The sequence below is a fragment of the Solanum verrucosum genome, unplaced genomic scaffold (assembly GCF_900185275.1).
Source record: "Solanum verrucosum unplaced genomic scaffold, falcon-dt-bn FXZP01000264.1, whole genome shotgun sequence".
Lineage (NCBI taxonomy): Eukaryota > Viridiplantae > Streptophyta > Magnoliopsida > Solanales > Solanaceae > Solanum > Solanum verrucosum.
This window is the reverse complement of record NW_026020180.1, coordinates 601,356-624,955: the sequence shown is the minus strand read 5'-3', so window position 1 is coordinate 624,955 and position 23,600 is coordinate 601,356. Positions and strand designations below refer to the sequence as shown.

The following is a 23,600-nucleotide window of genomic DNA, read 5'->3' as shown; positions in this document are numbered from 1 at the left end:
TGAGCGAGATTCACCAGGAGAGAGGTGAAATAGCAATAGTTTGCTATGAGGTACAATTAAATCAAACTATATTTATAGCATTTAATTTGAATTAATAGTTTGCTATTATATACAATTTTCCCTTCTAAATTTAGTGGGCCAAAGAGAAAGAAGCCCATTTTAGAATAGGCCCATCTTGTCAATCACAAACTGAACCCAAAATCATAGACTCATATGTTTGTTACCCTAAATCCTATTTAATGCACATTTGTTCATTCCAAATCAAATAAATAAAAATTAGGATTTTGTAAAGAAATGAATATATCACCGGAAAACAATAACCATATAGCCAGTGAAATCAAGTGAGGTCTAGAAGGATAGCATGTATGCAAACCTTACATCTTTGTAGACATTAGGCGTGCAAATCACAAAAAACTTGCAACAAAATGACACTTTTCAATATAAATATTCTTTACACGGTCAACACCTATTACATGTAAGGTTGATAGTCATATTCATGTACTCGTATCAAGATACAGGTACATTAGGAGTGCAAATCGCAAATAACTCGTAACAAAAAGACACTTTTTTAAAGGAATTTTAAAATGATTATCATATTGATATACCTCTAACAAACAGCATTAGGAGTGGACTGGTCACTAAACATGTCACTCATGCTTAATATTTCCCAATTTACTGGAAACAAGAAAAATTAGGGGCAATAAAGTTTGGAGTATATCTATATATAAATATATTCCTCTTGAATCATACAGATGGGAAAAACTTGTTGAGATTGAAGGGCAATGAATAAAACTCTTCACTTCTTGTATCTGTTTTGAATGATTTGAATTTATCCCACCATGGCATGCCCCTGTCCTTCCTTGTTGCAGCGTCTTTTCGATGCAGTGATACATCCAGGAATAATGCAAGTAAACCAGCAACAAATGGCTCCGACGAGAAGGGCACATTGATCATGTCATTGAACTGGTAAGAAGGAATAAAATGCAGGAACTCATGCACAGTACAAGAAGAAAGGGAAAATGTCAAATTTTACTTCTTTATACTTCGTCATCTTTCATTTTCATACCCTTGTTGTTAGAAAATCTTCTCATAGTTGTCCTTGATCTTAACGGAACTCCAATATGGATGGGATAGATTCCACATGTCAAAAACTTGGTTTAAAATTAGGGAACGTTACCAATATATACCATTCGGCCATCTAGTTTACCAATCAGGCTGAAGTATATACAACATATATATGTATATGTTGTGTATAGGTATGTATATTCTATGTATAATATATGTATATTTAGTATATTATATACTTTGTACATATTTTGTAAACTAGATGACAGAATGGTTCAAACCCTCTAATTGTTAGGGCCGAAATAATTAGGTGTCATGTGGAAGCTAACAAGGCGAACCTCGAAAGACCACGAGTAAGAAGACAAACAAGAAATATACCAAAAGACACAAAAATTTAACGTGATTCGGTCAATTAACCTACGTCCACAAAGGAAATGTGCAATCCGCTATAGATTTATGAGTACAAAATTTAGAGAGAAATAACTTCATCCAATTCACTCGGAATACAAAGAAGTTCACACAAGTGATAACGCATCACTTGTGTCCCACATTCACTCCTAACCAAAACTCTCAAAGCCTCTAGGACTACATAGTGAATGTTGATTAAGTTAGAAGGAACGAGCCACTATTTATAGAGTCCTAAACTTTTTCCTACAAGAAAAGGACTAACCAAATATGAAGACTTTATGTTTTCCTTTTAGAAAAAAGAAAACCTATTTATGGTAAGAAACTCTAGGCAAATATCCAACACTAATATACTTTAGTTAGGGGCTATGCTGGAGCTCCATTAGGGACAATGGCAAATGCAAGACGATTTTCAAACAACGAGGGTATGAATGACCTCAAAGTACGATGAAGGATAAAAACTTGTTATATTTCGTATAATAATATCAATGTAGTAATTCGAATGGAAAAGGGGTTACTTACCCATCTAGCTCTAGTATGAACAGGACCATATCCATTTATTGCTGTATATTCATTGAAGTACTGTGGAATGGATAAGCCCATGAAAATTGAGAATCCTAGAATGAACTTTGTTCGAAAGCTGTTTAAGTTGCAGAACTGGAGAAAACTGAGACCAGCTGAACCTGCAAACAGATTAAGGACAAGGTTTATCATGATGTTGTTGTCCTAGGAATATACAAAAGACTTTAACTGACAAAACATACCAACATAGGCAAAGAAGAGACAATACAATGCTGCAACTATTGGCGCAGGGATTGACGCAAAGACAGCTCCAAATTTCCCTGGATGAACACAAGTTTAACTATGAAATAACGTTTTACGCTAAAGAATGAACAGGATATCTGTCCTAAATGACTACATGCAGCAAACAACTTACCAAGAATCGAGAAGAAGATCATGAAACCAGCAGATATTTGAACAACCCTCCTGCTCCCAACACGGGTTAATGCCAGCAGGCCAGCATTTTCCCTATTGAATAGAAATGAAAAGGTAAAGTTGTTTGCAATGAGGACAAGGACTATGCTTGCACACTAGTAGCAAAATTTCATCTTTGGTAGTACTTGACAAGAGTCTTACGGAGATACAGATGAGCCAGTTCCGGTTCCAAATATCCCTGAGAACAATATGCCCACACCCTTAAAAAGACAAGGAAAACTAATTTTAGAGCCACATATAGTTACCTTGAACAACAAAGGAATTGAGAAAAGGAAATAATTGTGTTCATTTTAACTGTTTCTGCTTGAAGTAAATAACATAGGTAAACAATAAATGACATTTAAAGTTTAAGCTATGAAAGACGTGAATATCTACATTGATGAGATATAGAATTGGCCGTGCAGTGTTTCAGTAGATTTACCTGCCAACCTACACCGCGGCTAAGGACAGAAGGAGGTATAGGAGTTGCACTGGCATACCTTGACACGGCAAAGAAAGTACCAGTGGACTGTTGACAGTGAAAACATGAGAAGAACTTGTATCAATTAGGCAGTCTTCAAGTAGCTAATAAGTAAACGTCAACCACATGGAAGAGAAGACAACTCCACCAGAAACAAATGGACCATAACCTGGGAGACAAACTATTGAAATTAACTAACCTCAACCAGCGCAACAAATGAACCTGCCATCATTGCAAATGCTTCTCCGGCATCGAATGTGGGAGCTCCCCATTGAAATGGATATGGAACTCTAATCCTGTCCAAGATATATGAGTGGAAGGTTTAGCTAGCAGTTCACGGTTAATGGTGTACCTCTTTTTACAACTGCTAATATAACCTGTTTGACATTATGTGAGTCATATCCAACAATTAAGTGTCATTGCCAACTCAATGTATGCGTATAGGAAGGGATAATTGCCCTTCAGTCTAGACTTTATCTTGAGAAATTATGGCAGTTCCATATTCAAGAGAATGAAGTACCCTTACCATGGAGATCCACTGATAATTCCAGCACGATCAGTTCTGCAGCTAAGCTGAGTCTTCGTTGGTGCATTTTTGTAAGTTCCAGCTACAGTGAGAATGTGAGCATAGACCCATACAATCATCACAGAGAATATAACAGCAAACCGGTCGAAGACATGCTTATCCCCTTTCATCAAATGGGGTATGTACTGTATACAGACGCAGAAATATTTGTTAACATGTAGTTGAACTTGTAAAAGTCAGATTGAGGGCAACATTTTTTCGAAGTCCATAAAGTGAACTAGAAGAATTCAATAGCATAAAGTGAACTAGAAGAATTCTAAGAAAGTTGTGACCAAATGCACCTGTGAAAAGATTAAGAGAATGATAAGCTGCGGCAATCCGATTTCTGCACATTTTGCTACCTATATGCAAAAACGAGTTACCACGATGTATAAGCTTGTCATTTCAATTTTCAGCCAGAATGTGTACAGATATGACACAAATGGATTACCAGAGGAAAACCAAACTCGTATAATCCAAATCCTGATAGAGCTACCAATGGAATGGCGGAGAGTGGACTGATTAACCTGAAATTTGAAATGGGAAATAGGTATAACTAGTTAACCTTCAGTCTTTGACATGCCATAGATTCGGTAAAACAATAAAATAATCAAGTATTATTTATCAGAATCACTCTTTTAATCCTTTTGTTTATCATATATTTTGCTGATCATCTAACTCACCTTGTCACATTCCGCCATAGGCCACTAAAGCCAATAACAATTTGAAGAGTTGACGCTACAATCATGGCTCCTTGAATCCCTCGCATTATCCTCTCAAATTTCTATGTATGTAACAGAAAAAAACAATTCAAATTATTGCATCAACATCAGTAGGAATGCTGCAATTGACAGATTCTAATTAGCTAACCTCCTGAGGGCTCGAAATATCGTTATAACGAGCAGCCAAGACAATCGAAAGTGTTGTTGGCACAAAAGTATAAGAGCCTCCAATAACAGCAGGTAGTCTTGTGCCAAACAAAGTCTGAGTTAGTGTGTTCAAACCAGCAACAAAGAGCAATGTCTGAATCACCTTTGCTTTCTCTTCCTAACCAGTAAAACAAGGATCCAAATTAGATAGACAGTGTACTCCTACCCTAGTATTGGAACCCAAGTTGTAATCTGATTACAGCCATAAGTCCCTAAAAGAAACTATAACAAGAATCTGAATATAATGGTACTCACTCCATTTCAATTTATTTGTTTGATTTTGACTTCGACACAGAATTTAAGAAAATGAAGAAACTCTTGAATCTTATGGTCTTAAAACTAAAGATACATAGAATGTAACAAAATATCCCTAATCTTGTGATCTTGAACATGTCACATGGAAAGTTGAAATTAAAGAGTTGTCAAAAAGGGAAAGAGACGTTTCTTCTTTAAACGAACTAAAAAGGAAAGTAGGACAAGTAAATTGAAACGGAAGGAGTAATTCTTACTTTTCCACCTCCCATCTGGGGAACCAGAGTTGAAGGGATGAGTACAGTTGTACCAAGCATAACAATGTAGTGCTGGAACCCAAGTAATATGGCCTCAGCTGCAACAAGAAATTCAACATGTTCAATTAATCAAAACACAAAGGCATTAAATCCCCACCAAAAGAGAGAGAGAGTGAGAGAGAGAGAGTGAGAGGTAGGAGAAAGTAAAATGCACAGTAAACTAAAAATCTAAGGTGTCTTTAAAGGTCTTTGATTCAAGAAACAAAAGATTGAACCAACAACTAGCTACTATGCAACTAATGAAATCACATATCTGAAATCATACACACACAGAATGGATGAGAACAACAACAAATTAAAACCATTAAGTCAAAAAGAAAAAATTATAGAAACAATCATCACATGGAAGACCTGATCAGGATCTATCAGAAACAATCTTCTACAAAGGTAAGGCAAAATTGCGTACACACCACCATCCTCAGACACCACTTGTAGAATTACACAAAGTACATTGTTGTTGTTTGTTGTTAATAATCACATGGAAACAAAATATAATACTCCCTCTATCCCAATTTACGTGATATATTTTGTTTTTCGAGAGCCCAAACAATTTAAGTATGACTGAAAATTTAATTATGGAATCTACAAATTTTTTAAAGTGAAATTTACATATTTATAAACTCTTACGGTAAGTCACAATAATTAGCAATTCAAAAATTTAAAAGATATATGATAAACTTGTTTGAATCTCAAGGTGTCAGGGACTAAGTATGCATGAAGCACAAAGTGTGTTTTCAAGAAAGTTGGTAGAAACTTACGCCAAGGAGGAGGACTAGTAATGCAGTAAGAAACATTTGGAAGTTGATCTTTGACAGGGTGTGGTATATTCTCATCTTGTTTTGGTGGTGGTGCAGCTCCACCACCTGCCATACCTCTGCTTCTTCTTCTTCTTCTTCTTTTTCACACAATGCAGTTCAAATTTCCACACAAAACCCAAATCCCACAAAAACACAAGATATCACAATCCCAAAAAAACAACACAAAGCCAAATCAACAACTTATAGTTTCTTTGAATGCAGAAATACATGACAGTACTGTAGTAAAACCCCAAATGTCTATAATGTTGTAAAGATTTCAGCTTTTTTATGTTACACTGAAGAAGCAAGAAAAGAAGGACACCCCAGGTTGATATTGTGCTACAACCCCAAAATGCTAAATACACTCTTCAAGAAAACTTGTACTATAAAAAAAACAAAAGTAAATGTGAATATGACTTATGCTAAGCAAAACAAGAAAAAAAGAAAACGACAAAGAAAATCAAAAAGTGAGAAAGAAACCAAAGTAATCTTCCCAAGAGAATCTTTTTTTTTTCTCTAACTTCAAAATATAATTACTAATTGAACATTTGGGGTTCTTAAATAAAATCCCTTTCTTCTTCTCACACGTTAAAGATAAAGTTAAAAAGCATCTCTTCTTCTCCATTTTTTCTTAATAAAGATCAGAATTTTCCAAATTTTTTTGGCACTTACATTTCAAATTTGAAGTGTAAAAGAATAAAAAGTAGTACATTAGTACTCTCTGCGTCAATTTATGTGATATCTTTTGAATTTTGAGATTCAAACAACTATCTTTAACGATAATTTTTCATATATTTTGAATTATTAATTATTGCGACTTATAATATCTTTTACGTAGTTTACAAATATAAAAAAAAAAAATCAAAAAATCAAAAATTTCAGATTAAACTTAAACTGTTTGATTATTGAAAAACTACTGGAAATGGGAGTAGTACCCTTTTATGAGTTTTTTTTTTTCTAGAAGAAGGAAGGAATGAAAATGACAAAAGAGTAGCCAAAGTTTTATTCTACCTAGGCAGTTATTTTTCTATTTTTCTTATGAAGACAAAAGAGCAGCTGCAGAGAAAATGTGATAATTGAAAATTTGTAGAGAAAAAAGCTAAAATCTGGTAACTTGTCTGTTATCTCTAATTTGTAATTTTGTTGAGGAGTTTTTGCATGACCAATTTGGATTGAGGTGTGCAATATTTGTGTTTGCATTAGTCCTGTTTTTGTTGCATAGGCTACAAATTGACCACTAGTAGTTTCTCATTGTTAAAAAAATAAAAAGGCTTCATGAATTAAATAGTAATTGTCAATTCTAATTTCAAGGAATTTTGTTATTAATATTTTCATCAAATTATTTCTTGCGAAATTCAGGTTCTATATTCATTTCATATGTAATTCTTTTAGTAGAAATTACAGCATTTATAGTACATATATTTCTTTTTTTTAAAATAACATTATTTATAAGTAAATTTTTTAAAATTAAATGGAACCCCTAAAAGTATGGCCCAAGTGATGACTTTAGTGGTCTAAGAGGTAAGACGACCCTGCATAAGTGATAAGTGATATGTTGATTTGACTGCCATTGAATGAAATTTTTAGTGAAAAATTATATGGTAGGATTATTCGTAATTTTGATTGATGTTTAAACTTTGGAACTTTCATTATTATATTGTGGTTGAAATATGTTTTGTGTAATTGATTATAGAAGAAAATTGTTTGTACTTTCTTTCGAATATTTTTAAATGTGTAAGATGTTAATCTAATATAATTGATCAAATGTTTCTTGAAAATGTGAAGTCATAATTCTTTATCATATGAGTAAATGTAAGTCAAAGTCAACCAAATTATAGCTGCCAATATACCATTTCGTAAAATGTCAAAATCGAACTTAAAAATATTGTATCATACCAAATTAATTTAGTATGATAATGATATAGTATCTTTTTTAAATCGAAGTTACCAAACCAAAATTTCAAATGACGTATTATGCCACCCCTAACTAAAATTACTCCCTCTACTTCAATTTATGTGGGAACTAAGTCAATTTAACTGAGGACTAATTCTTTTAGCAAAATTGAATTAGATCAACTTAATATTTTAAAATTAAAATTAAAATATTAAAAAAATACACGAAATATATTACAAATTGCAATGTTCTTAACAAAAATAGTTTGAATCTCAAAATATAAAAAGTATCACATAAATTGAAGCATAGGAAGTAAAACTATTTTTATAATAGTAGAATCAATGAATTAATATTTGCAACATAAAAGTCAGAAAATAAACTTTTTGCGCTAGAAAATAACATGTCATCGCCATATCGTTATTTTTCCCACTATATTCATTCCATAAAAAAAATTATTATTTAAGAAAACCAGATTATCATAATTTATATTTTTATCACACTAATATCTTATTGCTCACTTTATATATCATCCCAAAATTTGACATTTCGTATATATGTCCCGTGCTATGTGAATGAGAGTTTATAATTTCCAATCCAATTGTAATTAATATACATACTAAATAGATAATCACATGACAACTCCGTATGTTTAATAAAATTCTCATTGTATATTTGACTTGTGATATTTAGTTTTGAGTTGAATGTTCAAAGATTTTTAGAGAAGACAAGTAGACATAGTAAATTTTCAAGTACACATTTGTATAGATTTGTCATCTTTAATTTGATAAAAATGTTCATTTGTAACTTGTAAATAAGTGATGTACTACGTGTTAAAATTTTGCCTTTAACTTTATTGGATTCTAAAATGTAGGACTGAACAATTTGGTTCTTTGACCTATCTTTTATTTTATTTTTTAATTCTAAGGTTCTTTGACCTATTTCTTGGTTGCTAAGTTCTTAGTAAGCATAACATGAATAGTTTAATGCACTTTCTCTTCATACCAAAAGTTAAAGAATCAGTAAACTTGGAGAAAAAGGGTTGAAAAAGGAGATATGCAAGTGCTTAATATAATATAAAATAAAGAGCATAAAGTAATGCATAATGTTTTTTTTTTTTCCTCTTTAAATTTTAATGAGGAAATAAATTGTACGAGTTTGATATTTGGACGTACTAAGAGATGACATATGGAAGTTAAAGTTTAATCGGATGCACCTTAGTAGGAATGATATTGGGTGCAATATTACTCGATCAAATACCATGATTAGTATATATGCTCAAGATTTAGAGTGACGATTCAAATCAACTTAGTTTTGAAATCATAACAAGATATCTAATAGACATTCAAGATTTGGAGTGACAATTCAAAATCAGCCTAGTGTGAACATCATAACAAGATTGAAAGTGCATTTGTAATTGACCAGGATAAGATTCTTCAGTAACCATTCCTGAAGAACCTGAGGTTCACTTCAATAGGCTCTCAACCACATACGTAACGGCCCAAACGTGCAGATCATGATTATACTACAAGCTTGAAGCGATAAGTCGTTAGTTAGGATTTAGATCGTAAGATATGTATCTCCTTCTCATTTATAATCCATCTAATTCTGGTTACAAGCACTAAATTTTAAATTGTTAATTTAGTGAAAATTTGAGAACAAAAATCATTTTTAAGATTTCAAATTCAGATAAACGTTCAGTTTAATAAATCAACACTTTTTTTGGATAACACAATTTCAAAATTTTGAAATAAAATCTAGTCCTCCTTTCCTTTCTTTTTCCTCCCTTTTCATTAAAAGCTACTCCAAGTCATATATTTTCCCTGTATACGTTTGAACATAAAAGTTTGAAGTGGAATATATTTATTTATTTACATTTACACTATGTAAATAATTTTATTTTAAAATTACTTAAATATTAAGAAAACAATTATTAAACTGGTTTGTTTCATAAAGTGGGAAAAACTTCTCTAAATCATTTCAAAATCCTCCTCAACATGCTAGTTACCAAAAACATATTTTCTTAAAAAAATTGACTGATCTTATTGATATAAAACAAAGTTCAATGACTTTGTTAGATTTTTAAGATATTAACTATTCGAGGAATATAGATAATTTCACACATAACAAGTACATTAATAAATTCAAATCACACATTTTAATTACTTTTCTCATAATTTGAATCAACTAGTTAAGCATGCAAAGTTTGTTACTTCCTAAAATATATTATGAAACATATATAAAACTAGTAGATTAAATCATAGAATTTAAGTGCATTACTAGAATTCACAAATGTACAAGTTGAATCTCCATACTCAAATCAAGTTCTAACATTTTATAATATATATAAAAAAAACAGAGACTCTATTTATATTGTAAAATGAGCTAAAATATCAATTTATAATAAGATCTTAACTTAGGTGAAAAAAATACAATATAAAAAAGTACTTACACTAAGGGAGTATTAATTGACATATATAAGCTCTTTTGTAAAGTTCAATTTATATTTTATTTTATCAATTAAATATTTTACGTAAGTAGAAACTTTATTTCCTTTTACCGTAGGTTTAATTTGGTAAATGCTACTCCCTCCGTCCCTATTTACTTGTCCATATTTCCTTTTTTAGTTGTCCATTTTGACAAATCAAGAAAGGACAACAAATTTTTTCCTATTATACCCTTATTTACACTTCTTGAAAATTGTAAAAGTGTATGTTGTTTCCCTCCAATTTATTTCACTTTAATTCAAATAAGTGGTTGTAATTTTGAAGTAAAAAGTTGTCATAAGGGTAAAATTGTAACTTCATTGTGCTAATCATTGTTGCCTTAATCTGTGTGCCATTTCTAAAGTGGACAACTAAAAAGGGACGGAGGGAGTACAATTATAATTATTAAAGTTATACTGTCACAGCCATGTCACTAATCTACCAGAAAGTACACGTGTCAATACTTGTATGAATGAAAAAAACTTTATTTTTCACAGGTCTCTCTGAAAAATGCTGAAAATGCTTTTACTGTCATACTTTTTTTACTGGCACAGTGTATAATGACTAGTTAGTTCTCTTTATGTTCCAGTCACACTACACTTTGACTTTGCCATCAAACAGTATTTATCGATACGAGGGATTGCTCAGATGATAAATATTTTTTCGTGTTTATAGATTCAAATTATCAAGAAAGCAAAAAAACTCTCAGTTCATTAGGATGAGCTCAAAAGAAAAATTATTGTAGTCATTTCCGAAAGAATTTACAACTTCTAATTAATTAAGTAGGCGTTTGAACATATATTGAGTGATAGTTAAGGACCCGTTTGACCATAAAAACTTGTCACGATCCAAAAATGAATGTGATGACACTCGTCTTATCCCACCAAGACAAGTAAGCCTAAAACTCAATCATTACAATAAAATGCGGAAATTTCATAATCAACTCAAAAATACCCTCAAAATCTGATTGTCATGTGTACAAGCCTCTAAAATATTACAATTGATTCAAAAGAAAACACAAGTCTCAAATGACCTTGTTTCTAGATTAGAACAAGATCATAATTAAGAAGAAAGAAGGTCCGCTGAAATGACAAGCAACTACCTCACAAACCTCCACAAGAAGCCTCAGACAAGGAGAAGAGAAAATATCTCAAAGGACCGGGCTAGTAACCTACAAAAAAAAATGTAGTAACAAGGGGTGAGTACCAAATCACATGGTACTCAGCAAATAAACCTCTAAACACAAGCTAAGGGGATAGAATACGACTTACATCCCAACCGAACCTCCACAACTATAACCTGCATAAAACCAGCCCAACCTAACAGTTCACAATTTACAAGCGCATATCTCAACAACAACATTCTAACAATCACATATTTTCAACAACAAGCTCAATATTCATCAATTACAACCTCCACAACTACAACCTGCTTAAAACCAGCCCAACCTAACAGTTCATAATTCACATAGCACACAACTCAACAACAACACTTAACAATTACATATCCTAAACAACAAGTTCAATGTTCATCAATCAAAGTTCCACAGAAAGGCATTCACAAGATCAGCAAAACACAATATCAAGTTCATTAATGATAAATATGTGCAATGCAATGTCAAATATAGTGATGCATGTCTGACCTAGTGATACACATCCGTTGTCTCTCAGTCCGGGACCCATGAGGGACATATCTGCCCATGCATCCATCGCGGCGCGTGATACGACCCTCGATAATAGTAACCATCGCGGCGCGCGATACGTCCCTCGAAATATAATATCCATCACGGCGCGCGATACGTCCCTCGAAATGGTACATCCTTTTTAATTTCTTATTCTTTCTCAATTCACATAACACTTGTCACAATCACGTCTCAGAACAATGCAAATGACATGTTCACACAAATAATGAAGAGATGACCATTTTTATAACATTGCACAATTCACAACAACACAATCATGATACAACATCAACAATGATTCAACAAGTCTTTCAAACCATTCTCAACTCATCACACACAAACAATTAATCACCTTGGCTTTTATTACCCCTTTTTCTTCATTAGAATTAATCAATGTGGACAATTCAACCCATCACCAAGTCTCATTATCCCCAAACACATATTACAAGGAAATACAATAATTCCATACACTTAATTAGGGTTTAGAAATCCACTAGCCTCAAATAACCGAACAATCACTCCGAGACTTGAGCCTTCCCTTTTTGTTGAGCTTCCCAATCAATGCAATCTATTCAAGTACATATTCACAATAAGATTTCGAAACTAACAACACTCACATTACTATGTGTTTAGCCTTAACCTAAAAATTCGCTAGGCTTAATAATCAAGTTCGTAACTCTTGATGCCAATTAACATTTCACTATCATATATTTCCAAGTTTCAAGTCTTGGGTTAAGTCCCAATTTTTTCAATAGCCTAAATCTAATGGTATTCACATAATACCTTACATCATATCTCAATATTATTAAAACTTGATTTATGAGGTAATTATAACAATAAAATAAAGGGAGAACCCTAAAGAAAATGACAAACCAGTAACTTAGATTCGCTACCCAAAACAACCATCCATCCATACTTCAAACACTATCCAATCACCCTCATTATTATAAAATTATTGTTTCATAATTGTCCTTAAATTAAATGGTCACATTAATTCTTAATTTGACACCAAGAAAAATAGTACAAGCCACGATTACAACAACAATCAATTCACAATACAATACCCACAAATATATAATACTATATTTCCTCTAAGAACCAATTATCCTAAAAAGGCACTCGTTGCCAAATCATTCTCTCATTGATAGCCATCAATTGTTGGTAAGGAAATAAGGTTTAAAAAAAATGATAAAAGGCACCTATCTAATCTACAAATTCAAGAGGCAACCCATTACCTGAAGCTGCTCATAATTTGATGCCGCCACCGTCCGTTCCTCCTTTCCCTTTCTATTTCTTTTCCAAATTAATTGTTTATTAAAACTGACAAAATCCACTAACTTATTTTTAATACATGGGCCTAATGGCATAGGTCTTAAATAAATGATCACTTTAGCTCATTAACTGTCAATTATCTACAATTACCCATCAATTAATTAACTCAAGTTAAACGAATAATCCAAATTTAAAAAAATGACCTTTCGGGTCATTACAAAACTATTCACTTTTTTTAAGAATAAGTTTTCACTTTATTTAAAAAAAATTATTTATGATTATGAAAATTCCAAATTTAACTTGAAATTATGTTTTAAATTTGATAAACAAGATATAACTAACTTTTTGATTTACTTTGGAAGTTGTATTTAAGTACGTCTAAGTATGAACATACAAATATTCTTTGCAAAAATGATGACTAAACATAACTCCAATTTCAACTCCAACTGCATAAATTCTGAATAAAGTGAAAAATATTAAAATCTATCATCAAAATGCTTACTTGGCACTCCATTGAAAGTTGAAGTTGAAAAAGAATATTTAAAAATTAAAGTTGCATTAACAGATGCATTTCACTTGAAAATTAAAACTGTGTTTGAATATATATTTATCGATAATCTCTTTAATATATCTATTTTTACCATCTGAAAGATCAAAGTTTCAAGCATATTTATATACTATATAGTATATATATTAAAAATATTTCATGTCTGTTTGCTTAACATAAAAGCACACAGTTAGGAATCACACAAAATAAAAAGAGGAGAAAAGGAGGGACTTATAGTTCATTGTTCATGTCCCTTTTGAATTGCATTTGTGCAAGCATATGCATATCTAGCTAGCTACCTTTGATCTTTTTATTCTTTTTATCATCTCTTTTTAGCTTAAAATGTAGCTTGAAGTGGGGTTGAAATGTGCACACTTTATATGTTTGTGATTAAGGGTGATATAAATTAGTGTATGAAAAGATGATTTGTTCAATTTATTTAGATTTAAACAGAGTAAAATTTTTTTTTGAAAAGTTTCGTGAAATTACGGTTTTGCCCTTTTCGATATTGACCCCGAGTCTTTTATGTTCGACTTTTGAAAGTTGGTTTTGAACTTTAAGTTAAAAGTTGAGAATTTGGTAATTAGTTTGTGCTTTAGAAAAGCTAAGTTGCTTAAAAGTGGTTTTTAGAGTCTTTTGGAGTTTTGAGTGTCGGAATGGAATTCCATCGGGTGGTCGTCTTCTTCTCCTATTTTTCGGGGCTTGTTAAAGGATTACTGAGAGGTAGTTTCTTGTCATCACGGCGGACCCTCTTTTCCTTTTCTTTATACTTTTGTTCTATTTGAGAAACAAAGGACGAGACTTGTAATTATTTCAATTCCTCACTTTATCTTTTAGTGGTTTGTACACGTGACAATCAAATTTTGGCGAATTTTTAGTAGAAATAATAAGGTTTTCGCTTTATCTTTTTCATGTTTTATTTCTTTCCGTTTTTCTTTTGTTCTTGTTGGGTTGAGGTTGGCTCGTCTTGGTGAGAATAGAGAAGTGCATCACGTCCATTTTTGGGTCGTGACAAGAGCTTAAGCTTGATCCATTGTTCCAATTAGGGCTGTTCATGGTTATGGTTAAAAAACCAAATCGAACCGCAATCCGAACCAAATTGATTAACAAAACGATATTTGGTTAGGTTTGACTTTAAATTTTGAAAAATCGATACTATTTGGTTTGGTTTTGATTTTACTAAAAAAAAACTGCAAAAATAACCAAATCGAACTGATAAATTATATATATAAATTTTATACTTATTTATATATTATTCATAAATAAAATATAAATATTTTGTTAAATTTTAAGTAACTTAAGTCTTTAACTTTACCAATTTCTTAAGCCCAACACTAAAATTTTGGCCCATCTATTACAATCATAAGTCCAAGTCCATCAAAATTCATTACTTTAGTCTTTACCTACCATACCTTTCATAAGATAGTTACACCTTCTCTTAATTGAATCACTTTGTTCGTGTAATGATAACTTTAGTATTGCTTAATTGAACCAACAATAGTTTTTCAGTGGATTGTTCATGTACTATGTGTTTGTGTCTATCAAGATACGTATGTCCTCAAAAATTTATTATCTTCAAACTGAAAAAACCAGAAAAATTGAACCAAACCGAACCAAACCGTCAATAACCAAACCGACGGTTATTTTTTTTGTTTGGTTTGGTTTGGTTTTAGATATTTAAAAAACCGACTAGGTTGGTTTGGTTTTGGTTTTAACCAATAACCAATCTAAATCGAACCACGAACACCCCTAGTTCCAATAGTTGCTTCGCAAAAACTAAGGTTCTAATAAAAATTATGTAAGTTTGGTACAAATTTACAAGTCCAACGTGATAGACAAAATTAACTATAACATCTCAACTGGATCTGTTCTATACAAAATATTTAGATGAGATTGTCACACACTTCAACATGAGGCCAAGCATTTGGAAATTCTTTTTGATATGGGTGGCGTTGAGATTCGATCTCAGGACATTTGTTTGCTCTAATACCAGATTGAATTGTGTGACCATCTCATAAAAAAACTTAAGCTTTTAGATGAGATTGTCACACCCATAAAAAAACTTAAACTTTTAGATGAGATGGTGACACACTTCAATATAACCCTAATCTGCCAACTTGTCAACTTATATCAATGATGTAATTAGCCTATCATAAAGAAGAAGATTCTTTTTTCTTGGTTTTTTTCCATATGATGTGCTAGTAATGTTTTTTACCAAGAATTTTTTTATACTCTAAATTTCAACCCAAGATTTCTACTTAAGAAAAAAACGGTTTCATTAATCTACTACATCATATTCTTTGCTACTGTAAAAAATAGGCATCAAATGGAGTATACTTAAACATTCAGACTTGCTACTCTTTTTAAAAAAAGAAGGGGTTAGTACATGGGCGGCTCTAATAAATCGGTGGCCTAAAATTAAATTTGAATGGAAACCTTAAATTCGAATATATATTTTTATGAAGTTTATTATAGCCAATTATTTAATCTTTCTCGAGACATAGTATTCATAATTTGTCAAACTTCTATTATTTCTTTGCTCTTTTATGAAAGTTTTTATTTTGGGATAATTGTACATAATGGAAAACTTATAATCTAAAATAAATGGAGTAGCTACTGTTTGATTTAATTGCGCCCGTAGCGAACGTTTGCCAGCCGCCTCTCTCCCTCCAAATTCTCACTCGCCACCCTCCCTTTCTCGCTCGCTCCCTCTGTGCTCGCCTCTCTCGCTTTATACAACAGAATTGTATAAAGTGTGTTTCTGTTTGTATAAAGCGAGAGAAAATTGTATATACACATGCAAATACATATATATTCGTCCTATATGTTTTATTTAAAAAGATATATAAAAGGAAAATGATTTAGTTTTTGAAAAATCGATTAAACTTATAGTTTAAGAGAAATCGAATTTCCAAAGGGACAGAGTCGCCACTTAATTTTTTAGTAAAAATCAAGAAAAAAACTATAAGGTTTTCAAAAAATTTAAACAGATAAAATCAATTCAAAATAAAAGGGTTCGAGTTCAAATATACATTCCGAGAAGGTGTTAGGCCCTCGGAATGCCCGCTAACTTGCGGTTGACCGACGATTTGACCAAAATGATTTTGACTAATTTTAAAATTTTAACTTAAGTAAAAGAATTCATTTATTTTAACTAATTATTTAAATTTTAACTAAGTAAAAAAAAAAAGACTCATTTATTTATTAACCATTTTTTCTTTAATTTCAGCTAAGCAAATGAGCTCATTTGTTTTAACTTATTCATTTCTTGCCATTGTTACTTTTATCACTTTATTTTTTTTTTATTTTTTTTTATTGTCATTTTAATTATCTTAAAGGGAAACGAACCAAAGGGGGAATTTTTCTAAAGGGGGAAGGGACGACTTAACTATCGACAAAACTAAAATAGAGATAAGTAACAAATAAGTTGTATATATAAGAGAGAATAAATATTTTAACCTTTGAATATAAAGAAAAACGACTATCTTCGAAAGATTAATTAAGTTAAAACCAATTCATATAAAGAATTAGTCACTAAAATAACAAATAAATATAAGAGGAGAAAGGAGAAAATTTGCACACGGGCTTTTGCCCAAATCCGGAAAAATAATAGACTTTGCAACTAACTTTGAAGATTAATTCGAGAAAAAGGGATGTAACAAAAAATAAGTCATTTAACTTAAATGTTTTGAAATCATTTAGAACGAAAAGCAAACTTTTTCAAAATGGTCAAGTAAAGAAAACTAATTAAATGAGACGAAATAAGTTATCATAATCAAAAGTGGTTCATCTTTAGGGGATTAATTAAGTTAAATAACCAAATCAAATAAAATGGGTTAGAGAATTAATACAAATAAGTAAATAATGGCAATAACGAAGAGGATGCCCAAATTTGGGCCAAATCTGATGGACTTTAGGCCCATTTTCGCCCCAAAGATCTGTGTATACCAAAGGCGTATATCGATGTATATAAGCCATATTTCGGTCCCTTTTTGTGTATATCGGAATGTATATCGAGGGTATACGACCTATCTTGACCCCTGCGACCTGCATTTATTTTTTTTGGACCTGTACATCGCTATTTCTGCCATGTATATCAGTGTATGCGGCTGTATACAGCCTGCTTTTAGCTTTCCAGAGCACATTTCTGATTTCCAGCCCCTGTAGTCAAGCTATTGATCGACATTCCTTGCGTCATACATCAGTCCATTGGGACTCAGATTCAAATAAGGCTCGAGGAAATGCAATTAGGCCTCAATGGCCCATTTGGAATGGAAAAGAAAGGGAGGCAGTGGAGCTCGAGGAACGCACTCGAGATCACATGAAACAGCAAAAAGAAAGATTAATGCATATTTGTAACAAAGGAAACTTAGGACTAGAACTTAATCAATGAATGAGCAAAACATACCGATAACAATACCACTTGACAATTAATAAACACCGTATTATGTACTTATTAAAACCATACGTCCAAATCAATAACCAATTAACTAAACCTTTTCCATAAGCATAAATGGGTCATTGGAAGATAATTTTAGTACTAGTTCCAACGTTTAAGAGAAACAGAGACTTGTTGGCAAATGAACAACCAAATCCAACTTGAAAACAATAATTTCCCAAGGTAATATAACTACCGATCTAAATAAATAAAAATAAGACAAAGAATGAGAAGTGAAACAAATGCAACCCACATCTTAAACTAAGGGGGAGGGGCAAGAATATGCTTGCAAGAAACACTATTTAAAGACTCAGCAAAATTTTAATTATTTGTGACATGAATCAGATTATAAAACGAGGAAGAGGCTATGAATAAATTAAAGCAAAACGGGCAAAGTAAATACTCTTCTGAAAGCTAACAGAGGCGACTTGAAGAGAAATGATTCGAAACAAAAATGATAACTATAGATGCAAAGAAATTGAGGCAGGCGACATCAACGAATTCAAACAGTAAGTAATCGTAGACTAAGCATGGAAGATTTGATCAAAACAAAGCTTAAACTAAATCAACAACACATTCTATCAGCAGGATGGATAACAATTAACTATATTCAGGTGCTAAAACGATAACTCGGTATCGACATCAAAGGAATCTGCGAGCGAACAGTAGCAACATAATCGAAATGGAGAGGAATTTAACAAAGGGAAAATGGTATTACCTTTTTCCGAGCAGCTGAACCGGGACAGCTACGAGCAGAGAGTGAGCAGCAACTTCAAGACCACACCGAGATTCCGGCAAGCTTTGCAAGCGGCGACCACAAAAAGCAAAAATCTCGTCGATAGCTACTGATTTTGTATATGTATTCTTATAGTTAATATTATTATTATTTTTTAAACAAACTCCCCATCTCCTCCCCTTTCACAATGAATAAAGAGGAATATATAGAAGAAAACTAGGGTTCGGATTTTGGGGGGGAAATCGGATGAGAATCGGCTCCATTCGAAATTCAAATTTTAAGAAAAAACCTTTCACCATTAAAGGAATACAACTTTTCTGAAATTTTGGCCATTTCCGGAAGAGGAAGGGTAGAAGGACGGTTGGGATCGATTCCCATGTCCTTGGCGAGCAACGTGGCCCGATCCCACGCCCCCAAGGACGGTTCTTGGCTGGAAATAGCGTTGGAACAGCACTGCTGGAACAGTACTGCGTTGTTTTTGCCGTGGAGAAGATGAATTTGGGAAGTGGGGTCGCGTGTGTTGTTGTACGTATGTGTCACTGTATGTCTGATGGGTATTGTTGGAATTGAATTTGGGGCAAGGAAATGGGTGGGCTGTTGAGGTTGGGCTAATTGAATTGGCATAAGGGAAATTGGGCCAAAATTGGTTTGGGTTGGCTGAAATTTGCAAATAGGGCCCAATTTTAGTTTATCACAAATGGGTTTAGGGGATTTGGCTAATAACTAAATAAGATGAATTAATATAAATTAATTAATGATTCAAAATTATAACCACAATTTAAACTAAACTAATTTAATAAAATACTTACTAAAATTAAAATCTTTTTGAAATGATTTTCGAAATGTTTATAAAATATACTAATTATATATAAAATTACATGAAACATATTTATCATTCCAAATAATATAAAAATAGACTGGAATTACTTAACATAACCTTGAAACTATTTTGAATTATATAAAACTAATTATTTTAAATCGTTTAAAAAATTAAGAAGCTTGGGAATTAATTACTATTGAGGAGGGTCAAAATTGGGTGTCAACACTATACACTTATAATTATACAATAAAAATATTCCCCTGCCCAATTCTCTTTTGCCTTTCTCTCTTTCTCGTTTTATACAAACACAGATTATACAATATAATGTAAAATTTATGTTTGTATAATGTATAATTTATGTTTGTATAAAGCGAAAGAAAATTGTATATATACATGCAAATACATATATATTCGTCTTATACACTTATAATTATACAATACAAATATTCCCCTACCCAGTGCTCTTTTGCCTTTCTCTCTTTCTCGTTTTATACAAACACAGATTATACAAATATAATGTATAATTTATGTTTGTATAAAGCGAAAGAGAGAGCGATTTTTTGAAATACAAATATTTTTGTCAACGATTTATACAAACGAGAGGCTAACAATAATTTATACAAATGGCCTGCCAGCGAAATTATACAAATCTGAAGAGGAGCCAACGAATTATACAATTGTTTCTTATTTATATATGTATAGTGAAACAGACATAGCTTTCAATTGTATATGTATAGCGAATTATACATATATATGTTTGCTATGTAGCGCAATTATGCAAACTTTGTTATAGCATACAAATATGATTTTTTTGTTTGCTATATGTGAAAGTTGCTCTTTTATTTTCTACAAGTAATATTCAATATATTTTTAAAAAACTACTTATAACCTATTATTTTTAAAAAAATGAGGCCCTCAAATTTTGGGGCCTAAAAGACAATTGCTTTTTTTCCCAAAGTTGTAGAGCCGCCCCTGGGTTAGTATATGTCAATATTAAAATCAAACTAATCATGTCACGTAGATGCGGTTATTCTTTACCGTTGTGGCATACACCATAATATTTTTCAGTCGAAATGTCAACATTTAAAGAAGTGAATAACACGATGAGTGATACAAGAAAAACCAAATTACAAAAAGAAATAGCTAGAAAGAAAACATACTTTATTTAGGCATAATACATAAATATGCTCTTTAACTTGACTTCAGCTGATATTTATGACTTCTAATGTTGGGTGTATACAACTAGATACTTAAACTTATATAGAATTAAACAAGTAGACACACACGTCTTATGCGAAATACTACACGTAGAACATATGTAGAAAACCCTGTGGGAAGAATGTGTTTATTTGTTTAATTTTATATAAATTTAAGTATTTACTTTTGCACATATCACACTCAAAGTTGAAAGGTATAGATGTCAATTGAAATGAAGTAACACATTTATATATGATGTCCATTATTTATTGATACTATAGTAGGATAATGTGACTAAAAATGATAACTTTGTTTCTTAAATAAGAAGTTATGTTAATGTTTGTAGTGCATTTGAAGAATAAATAAGAAGTAATGTTAATGTTTGTAGTGCATTTGAAGAAGAAAAGTACTTATTTTCAAAACTGTTTTTCTTTCTTCTATTTTTATTTTCAAATCTGATGCCAATTCAAATACTCTGCATCACGTAAAGAATAAAGAAATTAAAAGTTTGAAGTTTAATTTTATTAATAAAAAATGGTCAAAATTACTTCTGAACTATGTGAAATAGAGTATTTATACCCTTCATTATATTTTGAGATAAAAAATACCTCCGTCATTATCTCAAAGACCATAAATACCCTCAATAGTTAATTATCCAAATTTTTAGTGACGTGACAAGCCACATGGGACTAAACCCCCACCTAAGTGTTAACAAGGATTTACTTAAAAAAAACTAGACCTTTAGCAACGATAAAAGTTGCCACAAAATCCCAAAATATTGTCACTAAAGTTTTTAAGTGATTTTTAGCAGCGACTAAGGATGCCATAGTCATTCATTAGTAAAAACTATTTTTTCAACAAAAAAAATGATAATTAATTTTCGGTTGCAACCTAATTTTTCTAAAATAAACAACATGTACTATCAATATTAAAAACATCCAATATTATTAGGAAAATCATCAAAATTACTTCTCAACTCAAATTCCCTACTACATAATGCATTATTGTACATTTTATGCATTTACATATGACATAAAAATAAAACATATAGTGTCTTCAAACTCCTCTTTGATCAATATTATTTATAATTTTTAAAAAACAATGAAGAAAAAAAAACACAAAATCATAATTTAATGCTCAAAATCAATGAAAATTTTAGTGGTGATACTCTGGGCTTTTGTGGCGACTTTTGTCACCGCGTAAAGTCTAGTTTTTTTTAAGTGAATCCTAGTTAGCAACACTTAGGTAGAGGGATTAAGTCCCACATGGCTAGCCACGTCTTTAAATTTTTTGGCTATTAACTTTTTAGGGCATTTGTTGTCTCTTAGAATAACGGCAGAGACATTTTTTTATCCCAAAATGTAACAAAGGATATAAATGGTCTGTTTCGCATAATTCAGAAACAATTTATAACTCTTTTCTGTTTTATAACAAAGAATTTTTTTATCCCAAAATGTAACAAAGGATAAATCTAATAATTTTGTCTGTTTATATATATATATTTGTTGCATCTTATTAAATCTCATGAGTTAATAATAATAAATTAATAATATATATATATATATATTAATTAATTTATTATAATTTTTTTTATTAATGTAGAAAAATTAACATAAAAAAAACTCTCCACATTCTTTTTTCTATTTTTTGTCTCACTTCTAATCATGAAATGATAATTTTTTTATTTTTTTTTAAAAATATTTTTCTCTTTATTTTTTTAATTTATTCACAAGGAGTTATTACCCATGACTTGCCCCTCTTTAATTTTTATTCTTAATAATATTCATAACTCCCATAATTTTTTTTGTCCATAACCTCCAAACTTAAATTTGTAAGTTTATGATGTCTTATGGTATTCCTCTATTTTGCCTATAAATTCATATTAGTTTCATGAAGACTCACATTCAAAATTATCTTTTCTCTTCTTCATCATATTTGTTTGGTTTGTAACAAAATATAAGTACATGAAAGTAAGAAATATTTCATTGCAAATTTTTATTTTTTTTCATTTCCTCTATTTTGTATATATAAATTCATATTTATTTTCATGAAGATTCACATACAAAATTATAATTTCTCTTCTTCATCACATTTGTTTGTGAATTAACTAACAAGTAACAAAAAAGAAGTACATGAAGGTAAGATATATTTTATTCTCAAGTCTTTCTCTTTATTTTTATGTACTTAGACATGCTTTCTTAATATTTTATTTATGTTTGTATTATCATCCATCAAGCAAGTATGATTAAAAAAAATGCCTCTGTAATTCTTAACAATGTGTTGTCCGTGCAATTGCTCTTTCTAATAGTTAATTTTCCGGATATAATATAGTTTGATTATAATATTTGTTAGATTTCAAGAAATGATTATTATTTAGTATTGTTAGTACTATTTTAAAAAAAAAATACAAATATACTACATATAGTTTAAATTTCTTTATTTCTTTTGATATAATTATTTTTAATTGGCATATGATATTTTTTATTTAGTTGGTCGCATATAATGAAGAGTTTGACATATGTAGCAAAATATGGTGGCGGATCTACTTGCAAAGGAAGATGGTAGAAGGAAAAAAAATGAAGCATAATTAGAGATTATTTTTGCTAGATTTTTTTTTCCACTTTGACTTGTATTAGTAACTTAATTACTTTTGCTAGAATTTTTTAAATTTTGGGTTGTATAAATAATTTAGCTAAATGTATTGTCAACGCTAATCATTTGATCCTTTACTATTCTACTTTTTCTT

The 23,600-nt window shown here is 31.1% G+C and overlaps 1 protein-coding gene across 1 annotated transcript; it reads right to left on the bottom strand.

Annotated features, from left to right (window-relative positions):
* Positions 1-719: 719 nt before the first annotated feature.
* Positions 720-6,078, bottom strand: LOC125829159 (nucleobase-ascorbate transporter 7-like). The gene is made up of 14 exons (XM_049508410.1): positions 5,748-6,078; positions 4,930-5,027; positions 4,362-4,538; positions 4,175-4,275; positions 3,943-4,018; positions 3,794-3,853; positions 3,453-3,637; positions 3,126-3,222; positions 2,888-2,974; positions 2,608-2,666; positions 2,408-2,499; positions 2,235-2,312; positions 1,993-2,153; positions 720-963 (listed from the first exon to the last, which is right to left on the bottom strand). The coding sequence occupies exons 1-14, from the start codon at positions 5,857-5,859 to the stop codon at positions 745-747; spliced, it is 1,602 nt and encodes a 533-aa protein (XP_049364367.1). The 5' UTR covers positions 5,860-6,078; the 3' UTR covers positions 720-744.
* Positions 6,079-23,600: the final 17,522 nt, after the last annotated feature.